The following is a 12,819-nucleotide window of genomic DNA, read 5'->3' on the forward strand; positions in this document are numbered from 1 at the left end:
TCATTTCAAATTAGCTACAGCTCTATCTAGCCTTTCCTGTATATTGGCTTCTTTTTCTCTATGGTTATTCCAAGTAAAAGCGTAACCTTTAAAACCTAAATCTAACAGACCATCATTTGATAGGATATTATGATAGAATTCACAATCAGAAATCTTAAAGGGTAAACCTCCTATTTTGTCCTTTTGTCTATTGCTAAATGACCAAATATCCACTTTCTCACCTTTCTTTGAATGAACAATACAAAGATGCCCTCTCATCACCTTTAGTTGATAGGTTGTCGTTGTAATACATCCGTTGAGACATGGTGGTGTTGGGAGAAGACAGAACTCTTCGCTTGCTAAATCCAAAGCCAAAATATTATTTCTACAAGTATCCATATAATAGAGAGTTTCGTTGGCAAGGACACCTGGTGTACCGGTCAGGGCGTGTTCTATCTCCCCAATTTCTCTCCATCCACTAGAGTCGCCAAGAGTGTATATCTGGACAAATCCTTTACCTGGATACTCAGGGTAATAAATTCTAACTACCTTGTACTTATTAGGTGTACGAAGGTAACCGAATCCACCTGTTATATTATCAACCTTCCTGTCGACATCTGGAAGATAGACGTATTCTCTAGTGACGGGATTGCATATGTAGATAGGATCTCCGAATCTACATGGAAATCCAAGTTTAACATAGGGTACAGATAAACAAACCAGGCCGTTGCAAGAACCAACCATCTCGTAGTCGAAAGGATCACCCTTAACAATTGGAATATGGTTGATCTTCATAACTGTTGTTTTAAAAGTACTGCAGTCGCCAATAAGCTCATGGAAGTCGCCATAGTATATTCCAAGTTGTTTATGTGACGGAACCAAAAAGAGAACACCTACCTTTATATTACTGAGAAGTGAATTCCATGACTTGCATACTAGTTTGCATGTTAATATTGAATCAGGAATCACACGGGAAAGAATTGCCGAGACGATATCCATGGGAGGGACCTCCATCAATTGTTAAACAATAGGAACAAATAAGGACCTCCGAGATGATTTTGCTCTGTGCCTTTACGTTGATAGTCTATGATCAATTTGGTGAAAGTTTCTTATGTATTTATGGAGCAATGTGTACAAGGAGGAGTTCCCAACCTTGAACAAGGAAAGAAATTGGTCAACAATATTTGTTAGAGTTGGACTACAATTATATTTTCCAACGTGCCAAAATAACTTAAGCCCAGTGCCGCCAGTCCCACCGCCACCATCGTCATACACGCCGAGAATACATAAAACCCAGTTGTGTCTAAAACGAATTAATCGGGGATAGAATTTTATTCCCATCCCGGTTTGACTGATAAGGGATTACAAATAATATTAGAAAACTAAGTTATTTTCTTAAGATTTCGACATGTGTCTTGTTTATTATATTTTAATTTATTTATTTTAATTCAATATTAGCACTTACTACCAAACACTATGAGATAGTGCAAGTTTGGCTTCTTACCGTACCATAACTCATAAGGAGTATCTAGGATTTTAGACCGTAAGTAAACACGGTTGATCAAATAGCAGGTTGTAGAAACAATTTCTCCCTAAAACTTGAACGGTAAGTTTTTGTTATGGAGCATTACCCTTACCATTTCCTGAATATTTCTATTCTTTCTCTCTGCAACTCCATTAGCTTGTGGAGTTATGAGTGGTGAGTATTGTTGAATAATACCCAGTTTATCACAAAATTAAAACACTTTGGCGTCCTTGAACTCAGTTCCACGATCGCTTCTAATTTTCTTTAGCTTGCGACCCTGTTCATTCTGGATTCTAATAACAATAATCTTGAATTCACTCAAGGTTTCATTCTTATGGGCCAAAAATGCCACCCAAGTGAATCTGGTGTAATCATCTACCATAACTAAAGGATACTTCTTTCCAGCAACAGTAGGTTATTGAATAGGACCGAAGAGATCCATATGAATTAAATCAAATGGAGCTTTAGTGAGAATATCTCGAGATGATTTACGTGGAACTTTTGTTTGTTTACCCTTTTGACAAGCACCATAGACACCATCAATCTTAGCATTGATTTTGGGGATGCCTCTAACAACCTCTTTGTTAATGATTTTAGTTAGAATGCGATAATTGATATGACCAAAATGCTCATGCCAAAGATATGTAGATTCCACCTTAGTCAAATTGCATTAACCTGAGTATCCAAAAGATAACAGTTATTTTTACCACGAGTTCCCTGAAAAATTACTTTTCGAGACTTTTCTACAATATCACATCCATGTGCACTAAAGACAACCTTATGGCCCTTGTCACAAATTTGACTAACAGAAATAAGATTAGCAGTCATACCTTTAACATATACGACATCATGGATTTAAGGAACACCGGGTAGTTTGATCGTCCGCTTTTCGCTGATGTAGTAACAACTCCCATCTCTGAATGTTACTGGTCCTCCTTCAAAATCGTTTGTATTCACAAATCATGAAAGATCACATGTCATATGCTGGCTACACCCACTATTGAGGAACCATTGAAAAGGTGATGTTAATTTTATGGAAAAAGCACCCATACTAACACTACTTTCCCATTTGGGTTTTCTTGTTAGTTTTGCACACCATTTTAGAGAAGTAAACAATTGTACAACTTTCTTGTATAGAGAACTAGCAAACTTTAAACTTTTCTTAAACAGTATGCATATGTATGTTGATAATGATCGCAAGAACCACAAAACATACATGAACCAACATATTTAAACTCACTAGAAATATTCTGAGTCACATCAGGTTTTACAAATCCTAAACCTCGTTTATCTCCTGACTTACGGCAATCCTCCAAGGAAGAATTAAAAGAATTTCTCAAATCCATTGAAGATTATTTGACAGATTCAAATCCTTACATTATGCAATGACTTCAACAAGATCAATATTGATCTGGATTTGTTCATCTAACTTTTTCTGGAGATCATCTACCTCTTCAGAGCATTCACGAAAATCGGAGTCTTTGATGTAAATTTCGCAATGAAGTCCATCAATTTTCCTTATCAATCGATGTTTCTCTAGACAAAGATTTTTGATGATTTTCTCTAGATCAAAATCCTCAACCTCATCGATGGTTTCTAGAACACACTCGGAGTTGGGTAGATCTAAAACTGGTGAAGCGTTAACATAGATATTACTATCCATAGAGTCTGATTGCTACAAACACAGACTTATGAGGTCTTAGCGTGTTTGCCTGCTCTGATACCAATTGAAAATGCAGGGGTATAACAACCACACCCAATATTTTTTTCGGAAATCTGTATGGACTAAATTCCAATATAATTTCGAGAGCACCAACTTAAAAGTGAGACTCAATCAATAAAGATATCAAAGAGCTTTCTCTATTTCTCAATACAATCAATAAATCAACTAGATAGAACTCCGTGAGACTGATTGATATGTGAATAACTTGGATGGTACCAAAGACCAATGCCCGAGAGTCAATCAATTTTTATCCAACAAACAAGGTCGGATTTATCAACTATGATTGGACTACGCACTACATGTGATATTTTAATTATATAAACAAATATAATGTGGAAACGAAATAACACAGACACCAGAAATTTTGTTAACGAGAAAACCGCAAATGCTGAAAAACACCGGGATCTAGTCCACATTTGAACACCACATTGTATTAAGCCGTTACAGACTCTAGCCTACTACAAGTTAATTTCTGGCTTGAATTTAGTTGAGCCCTAACCAAGTCTCACACCGATTAAGGTACAGTCGCGTTCCTTACGCCTATTGAATCCCAACAGGACTCTGCGCACCTGATTCCCTTAGCTGATGTCACCCACAACTAAGAGTTGCTACGACCCAAAGTCGAAGATTTATGAACAAATATGTCTCCCACAGATATGTCTATTCTGGTTTTATTTCCTTCTTAAGATAAATCAAGGTGAATAGGAAACTCAACTAACAATCTGGTCTTATACTCCCGAACAGCAGCCTAGAAATATTAGTCACCTCACAATAACCCAACTGATTAACATAAAACGTAATTGCGGAATCATAAGAGTCTAAGACGAAGAACTGTTGTGATTACTTTTTATATCTTATCTATCGGAGATAAATCTTGAGTAAATCTTAGAGAATATAAAATTCAATACGATAGAAAAAGTAAGATCAGAATACGCAACTACAGAGAAAATAGTTGGATCTGGCTTCACGAATCCCAAATGAAGTCTTCAGTCGTTAACCTAATAATGATTTTGGAAAAACCCTAGGTTAGTGGAGAATCGACTCTAATTTGCAACTAGGACACACGAGAGTGTCGTATTAGGTTTCCTATACTAGATTTCTCCCTTATATAGTCTTTCATCAGGGTTGCTTACAATCAAAGCTAAGATAGCTTGGTAATAACGCAATTTATATTTACTGTAGATGAACTCCTAATATAAGATTCAAGCTATGTCTACTTAGAAATTAAGCAATCAACCTCCACCATTATATAGTATAAGCTTGATACGCACAAATGAAAAACATACCTACCGATTTTAGAACCTAACACTGTGTTTGCAAACAGAGTACGAGAACCATAGTTCTGGACTTTGTCTTAGTCATACCGTTCGCAAACATATTACGCGAACCACAGTTCCGGACTTAGTCTTGTCTAGCCGTTTTCAAACAGAGTACGTGAACTACAGCTCCAAAATTTTGACAGTTAAACCCGTTTACAAGCATTGTTCGCAAACAAGAGTTCCTGACCTGAACTAGAGCTTCATTGTTCGCGTACCATGTATACACACTGTGATATATCCAGACATGGTAGTAGTTCTAAAACTCTCATTTAATCATTAAAACATCCTTAGAAGACAACGATGGTAATCTTACACATACCACTAGCTTCAAGTAATTTTCAAGTGATTAATCGATCAATAAAAAACTTCCCAAGTTAACATCAAATGATTGTCTCACACAAATCATGTAAGATGTTCAAGGCAATTTTCACATGATCATCTCGACTTAATATTCAGTTTCCAACAAATAAATTGTCTACAACTAAACTCTTCAAGTAGATGATGAAGTTTAATCTAAAGATAAAAGCTTTCAACACATATTTCGAGAAGTTTAAGCTAAGCTAAAGCTAAAGCTATACAACTTAGTATCTTTAGAAGATAGAGTAGAATAGACTTCTGAGTGATATATAAGTTTTGGTCTCCACATACCTTTTGTTGATGAAGTTCCTCCAAGCTCTTCAGTAGATCTTCTTCTTCAATTGGTGAACGCCGTGAAGTCTAAAGCTCAACTACTCACTTCTATCCTAATCCGAGATTTAGTTATAAGTAGACTAGAAATCAAGTATATAGTTTTGATCAACTAAACTTGACAAACAAGCTTGAGATAGCAACGCTTGCGAGTTCGACCGAGCAGTGCTCTAACATAAGTATGTAAGTCAAGTTGTAACTACCATTCAAGCTTAAAAAAATTCCTTTGCATCAGAAAAACAAGTTTCTTTAAAAATTATTATAATTTCAAGTAACTTAACTACCACATATTGGATAATAGTTGCTTTTACATGCTCACATTAAAATTTTATCTCTTCGCAAGGTTTGTAATCAATCAAAATATAAATGTCTGAAACAAAAAGGCCACACATTATCTGAATTTGATAACCTGTAGGTTTGGTTCTATTTGTATTCTTAAATATTCGAATTAATTATCTTATTGAATTTATATGGGGTTCGTATGAGACAAAAATACACATTTTCGAACTACGAGGATCTTACTTCTAACTAAAATATCTTTGTTCCCCCGGTACCTATATTATAGGTTCAGAAATGTTAAAAGAAGATACTTTCGAACAGTATACCAGTTGTATGAAAACATTTTTAAATCACAAAGATGTTATGCCTGTAAAAATCGACAATTTTACTAGAAAAAAAAAATCTCCTTGAATTTCTTCACACAAACTCGCACTAACTAAGAACTACTTAAAAATTTTCAACCCAAAAGATTCTACGAGATGTGTTACGTAGATCACAAAGGGGGTAATGGAATTAAATTTTAAAAATTAGATAAGAGGCACTCGAAATATAAGATAATATTCTTTTCTTTCTTAAAGGGTGTTACCCTGAGGTAGGTAGTGTTGCGCAAACCATTTATGCAAAAACAACTTCAACTTATTTTTCCACCAACCCTACCATTATCAAACATGCCAAATATTTAAAAAAAAAATGCTGACCGTAACCAGTTTTTGACTTGTAAATTTCCTAAAATTTATGAAATATACAACACAACATGGTTTTTAGAGTTAAAAAAAAATTAAAGAAATCGTAGAATGAACTTATCGCCGGTCTCAACAATATTTGGTTGTTAATTTTGTCATCAATGTGACCCAATACCCCCCTGCACCATGATATGCAAGGTGTATAGAGCTTTCGATTTAGATATATACTCTTATGTCCTTTTTTTGTCTACTTCTGTAAGAGTGAATTACTCGATACAAAGGAACTTTTGCTTTTAAAATGGATACTTGGATTAGAGAAGTGGTTTGGAGGTATGAGTTGATCGTTGTTGGTAAAATAACATTCTTGTGCATATCAGGTTGTAAAAATAAAAGTACATATGATAATGAATGAATTCAGTTTATCATAAATAATTGCATATAAACGTGCAAAGAAAAATATTATGTGTAAACATGATAGTTATGCTCCTTGTATCTTGCAAGCAAAGCAAAGCAAATCAGTGTAACTAGTTTAGTTCGTTAAAGATAAACCATGAAAACAACTTCCCTTTGGAATTACGCGCAACGGACACATATATTTTAGGCTCAAAGCAATACCTAAATAAGAGGAATTGTACTGAATTTTTTTTTTGGGCAGTCAAATTTATTTCTTTCCTATTAAAGACCTCTTCGGAATTGGCTCAACATTATCATGAGGCTGGGGACAATTTCCTAGCCAAAGCTATTACATCACACGTCTTACTAGTGAAAGAGATCGAGATTGAGATTCAGGCTAGTTTACGGTATCTTCACTAATTGTTAGAGCATAGCTCGATTGAACTCACCAAGCGTTGGTATGTCAAGTTTGGTTGTCATATTTAGTATCAAAACTCGTCTAGAGTCGCTTCATTAAATACTAGAGTCAAATTCGTTTAAGTTAGATTAGAAAGTCTAGGAATGTTGAGACATACAAGTATTACTCCGAAGACCTGAAGAATGTGAAGAAGTAACGAACTACAACGACGACATCATCTTTTCACTTGAGGTTAGTAATATTGACTTGAACTGTTTCATTCCTAACGTATCTTTCAAGTCGTGCTATATTGAAAATATAACTGCGAAGCTGTATATATTGTATAATACTCTAGTGATGTGACATGATCATAATAGTATGATCATAGTATTAAGGAATTAGATTACGAAGTATAACTCTTATCTTTTGAACTTCGTAGATATGATATCGACATAATCTTGTATATATTGTTATGATTATGTGAATAGGTTATGCTGAAGATTTTATCCTAGGAAACAATGTTTTGCATTTGTTTGAAGGAAGTACATTCATGAACTTGTTTCGTGAATCGAAAGGAAAATCATAGGCTTATTGGTCCGGCTATTCATTGCAAATATTTGGATGACCAATATGCGTGAGTTAGTAGAACCTATCTTAACTTAGGTTATATACGTGTCTTGGTATAACTAATCACAATGCGTGACTTATAATTTGGTATGACTGGTTTTGATTAATTGGTGTAACCAATCCTAAGTAATCACCATGTGATGGTATGACCGATCCTTGTAATTGGTGTGATCCATCCTAGTAATTAGTGTGGACGATCATGAGTATGTGTGACTGATCCTTGTAATTGGTGTAACCGGTCCTGGTAACTGGTGTGACCAATCACACGTAATACCATGTGTAGATGGAACTGATCCTTATAACTGGTGTAACCGATCCTAGTGACTGGTGTGACCGATCACAAGTATTTCCATATTTAGGTATAACCGATCCTAGTGATTGGTAAAACCGATTGTACCCATGTATGTAATTTGATTTGATTAATCATATAGTAGTCTTGGAATACAGTCAAACCAATTCTAAACTTGTTTGGAAGTGTGGTATAACCAATTCCAAGAATACAAGTCCATGTAAATATGAAATAAGGATTTGCAGTGAAAATGTCAACATCCTTTGAACGCGAACAGTAATTCTTATCATTTATTGTTCAAAGATATTTCTTGGTACCCAATGTGATCCTGTGCCGAAATATATTGAGAATCTTTTAAGGGATAATTGGCCTTTGGTACTCGGGTTTTGTCCAAGACTAGGCTTTGGTCTAACATTTGTCCAATGTTAGTGCTTGGTACCTGGACTGGACGTTGACCTATGTTGACTAGGTTAAGTTGAATTTTTATCAAAGGACCCGAATTATTTTCATTATTTTATTTAAACCGTTAGATCCTTGTTATCTCGACGACCAAATTTTTTTCATAATAACTTAACCTTAATCTCTTGTTTCTCTTTTTATCTTCTTCCTCTCTCCCCCACCTCTGCCTCCGACATTTTCTTCTTATTTTTTTCCTTCGTTATTGATAGATTAGTCGAATCAGAACCAATGTCGAATTTATTTTCTTCTTTCCCTCAAATCACTTCGAAACAATTCCAAATTGCTCCCATTCAATTTCACTTTTAGGGTTAGTAATTCGTGGGTCTGAAATTGAAATTTAGATTTGTATTTGATATTTATAATTGGGTGTCTTGCAATTAAACAATCGTTATTTGTGAATTGTTCAAAATATTTTATTGTGAAGTTCATTAGTTGATAAGATGAAGATGATATGAATATAGGGTTCTTTTGGATTTTGTTATCAAGAATCGTCCTGGAATCGGGGGGAATCGAGAATAACAAGATGATGAATCAGGATTCTTCTGAGAGAGTTTAGTTTTAAAGTCAAGGGTTTTGATTTGTTGCTGCTATTTTGATTGGATTGATTTTGGATTTTCAGGGTCGTAAGTATGAAGAAAAGATGGTCGAATTAACGGGGTTCTTGGTGGAAGAAAGAGATCTATTAATGTATTAATCAAAGACGATAAGTAAATGAATTTGAGATTTCCAATCAAACAGAGAAAAGAAATCAAGGGTTTGTGGTTGTTGTGGGTGGACGAATTGAACAGAAAACAGAATTCCTACCATGAAACAGGTTGAGGAAGAAATTGGGGGTTCTGAAATTAGGGTTCTGCTATTTGTGGTGAACACCATGGGTGGTGACGTTGAGTTTGCGACGGAGAAGAAGTTTGGTGGAATTGAAGCTGAGATGGAGATATAGTATGATTGGAGGAGTCTTCTGATGGTTCAAGATCTGGTGGTTTGAAATCAAAGATTGAGAAGCCGAAGAACAGGTGGTACGAATTATTAGAGTGAAAGAGAGAAAGACGGTGGCGGTGATGGGCTTGGAGAAGATTGATTATGTAAATGTTAAGAAATCCAAGGATATTATAGTAAATGCATAATAATTTCATTTTATTTTGTAATTTAATTAATAAATTGGTTTATTAGTAATTTTTAAACAGAAGTCAATATTTAACCTAGTCAACGTAGGTCAACGTCCAGTCCAGGTACCAAGCACCAACGTTGGACAAATGTTAGACCAAAGCCTAGTCTTGGGAAAAACCTGAGTACCAAAGGCCAATTATCTTATCTTTTAATTAAGGTTTTTGGTTTTATATGCTTTAATTACCAGCAAATAATGTATATCTCTAGAGAATAAAATTTAGTAATGTGCATCTACTAATTGGAGATTTTTTATTGAGAAATTTCGGAAATATTGGACAAAGCATTTATTGGAATTAGGAAAACCGAATGGGGCATTCATTGCATATCTTGAGAATACCTTCGGTTTTGGAAATTTCTTGGTGTCCAATCCTTGGTCTATAAATACCTAAGTTTGCATTTCTAGCAAACTATCCTAAGAGCCAGGCAAACTTCATTATTTGTTGTTTCTGGTGGAGCCATCTAATCGGAGAGGAAAGTATCCTAATTAGGTGAAATCTCTTACGACCGCTCGTTTAAAGACTTCAGTGGGATCAAGAAGCTCTACGAGTACCGTTGGTGGGAAACTAGATAATTACATTGTTATTAGTTTTCGATTGATTTGATTGACTAACGGTTGTTGAAATTTGGATTGCACCTGGTTTGTTTATGCTTTAGAATCTTCTGTTCTGACATAAGATTCACTCAAACTAGATCAGAGTATCGACGAAATCTTTAGAACTGTTGTTAGATCTAAAGACATCTTGTGATAATCCATTGTTAACAAACTCCTTCTGTGTGTGATTGATCACGAGAGATTTAAGTGATGTTGTGCATGTTATTGAAGATCAAAGAAGATTTGAAGACGAATAAGATTTCTTATTGGTTTCGCATCTTGTGAATTGTGTGCACAAACCTTGATCGGCTGGGATCCAACTAGAATCAGATTTATTCATTGATTAGTTGTGTGAGATCGCCATTCTCTATATTTCTATTTGAGATTTATTTTGATTGAGTGCGAATATATACTTGACTATTTCGGTAGTTAAAGTTAGATTGATCTAACCAGACAAAGGAGTTTAATAGATTAAATGGAAGAGCCTTTGTCAAACGACTCATCTATATCTTTTAGCAAGATTGATTAGAGTGGTTACTAAACAGATTCTTCCTTTTTTGTTTCGAATACGATCCAAAGTAATTGTTATTCACGTTTGTGACTCTAGAAGACGAAGTCGCAGGGATACTGAGGGAACTATCTAGCTAGGGTAGTCTACTTGGTCTCAACTATACGAAGTTAGTTTAGATTTTGTATAGCGTCTTAAATCTGAGAGTACTCAAAACTGGACTAGATCCCGGGGTTTTTCTGCATTTGTGGTTTCCTCGTTAACAAATCTTGTTGTGTCTTTTACTTTGATTTCCGTATTATAATTGTTTATTATAATAAAGTAAAATACACATATACGTTAACTCCGCATTACTTTATAGTGATCCTATAGAGTTTGGTTAAGTCTGAACCTATTATCAAGTAACACACTTTGTTGTCGTATTGTCTCGATCTTGTATCCATAGTCAATCACACAAGTTATCTTGTTGTTGTATTCTCTCGACTCTGTCCATAGATGATCACATTCGATAGAGGACTTATAGGTTGGAACAAAAGATTGAAGTGTATTTGGGTACCATCGTCTTTTCACTAATCACCTTAATTTGTCTTTCAAAACTTTACAAGTGAAATATTGGGGAAGATTTTTAAAAGAGAGACAATAAAAAAAATAATTCATAATTTCCACAGTTATTCCTGAATTTATTAGCAGGAATATTGGTGCAGATTTTTTTTTTGGCCTTTACTAAGACGATGTCTTTCAACCACTTCAATTTTCTACCCCATCCCACAAAATATTGCCTGATGATTAGCATCATAACTATGTACACAAATATACAATTGTATATATTTTTCTTTGTTTTTTTTTTAAATATGACTATAGAAATGGAAAGATAAAACAAGTAAATGTTGTAATATACATTCCACAAGAAAAGATCGAATTTTACATGTGTGAGATCAGGATTAGCTAGGTGTATCAAAATGTGCGACCAGACACTCAAATAGGGAGCTTATCATGTTAACAAAGAACTATTAATCCCTCGGATCTAGTGTTAGAGGATGTTGTTATTAAGGAACAATAACAACGGTACAGAACTACAGAAGCCTCATTATATATTAAGATAAAATTACATGTAAGTTGTTTTCATAACCAATTCTACAAACTCAGTGAAATTAATCCTTATGAAAACAAGAATCAATGAGTAAGAAAAAGAGATGCACCAAGACATTCGAAAAATCAAAAACTAAAAGATTAAGTTGGCGTCTTGGCGTATTGAGGCGAGCAATCTTTTAAGACATTTAATTCCATGTAAATAATGTTTTTACAAAAATTGACATATGCCTCCAGCATCTAACAACACTTCGATATTTTTACAGTACTTTAAACTGAACAACGAACATCGAACGCGGAATTTGTAACACAAAACTTACTTACACGCTTTCCAAATGAATTCAATGGAAGTTAATAAATTTCAAGATTTTCTTGTGTACACAAAAAATGATTTTTTCTATGTTCTAAATGGGAGAAGAAAATTTATATCAATTGTAACAAAACGATAGTTAAGATTTAATTGGTCCTGACTTTTGGATGTCGTTCATTCATTGTTCAAATTAAAGTTTTGACCCAAACCATCACATTATGTTACTTAATAATCCAATAATTATGTTCACTCTGCTCCATAAAGTCACGACTATTCTTTTTTAATTCGAATATTAACCATCCATTTTCATCTTGTTTCACCAACTAAATTTTAGTGTATTGTACACAATTTTCATTTAACGGCCAGTTCAAGATCATATTTCCTGCAGTTTTTAAATTTGATTATAGAGATGTAATTAAAAATGAGTAGATGTATAATATACATTCCACGATAAAGGAGCAAACATGCGTAAGGCACTCAAATAGGGAGCCGATACTGTTTATAAACAAAGAATATGAACCCCCATAATCTAGTTTACATTAGTTCTTTTTGTGGTAGGGAATTCAAATGGCTCATGAAAGATATCCCAAGAGAACTTCTTGTTTGAAGGCGAACGATCATACACACCATCCTGCACACTTCCTTGAGGTCCAGCTATAAAACATTGTTTCAAGCAACCTTCTCTGTTGTCCCCTTGACTCGGGATGGACATAATGTCTGACGAACTGTCACGCCAATTACAAAATAGATATGCATTCCATGACCCTCATGATGAAGCGGCCTTTATAAACCT

At 34.6% G+C, this 12,819-nt stretch overlaps 1 protein-coding gene across 1 annotated transcript; it reads right to left on the reverse strand.

Moving 5' to 3' along the window:
- Positions 1–993, reverse strand: LOC113316285 (F-box protein At3g07870-like). The gene has a single exon (XM_026564522.1). The coding sequence runs from the start codon at positions 991–993 to the stop codon at positions 1–3; it is 993 nt and encodes a 330-aa protein (XP_026420307.1).
- Positions 994–12,819: the final 11,826 nt, after the last annotated feature.

The sequence above is a fragment of the Papaver somniferum genome, chromosome 1, assembly GCF_003573695.1.
Source record: "Papaver somniferum cultivar HN1 chromosome 1, ASM357369v1, whole genome shotgun sequence".
Classification (NCBI taxonomy): Eukaryota; Viridiplantae; Streptophyta; class Magnoliopsida; order Ranunculales; family Papaveraceae; genus Papaver; species Papaver somniferum.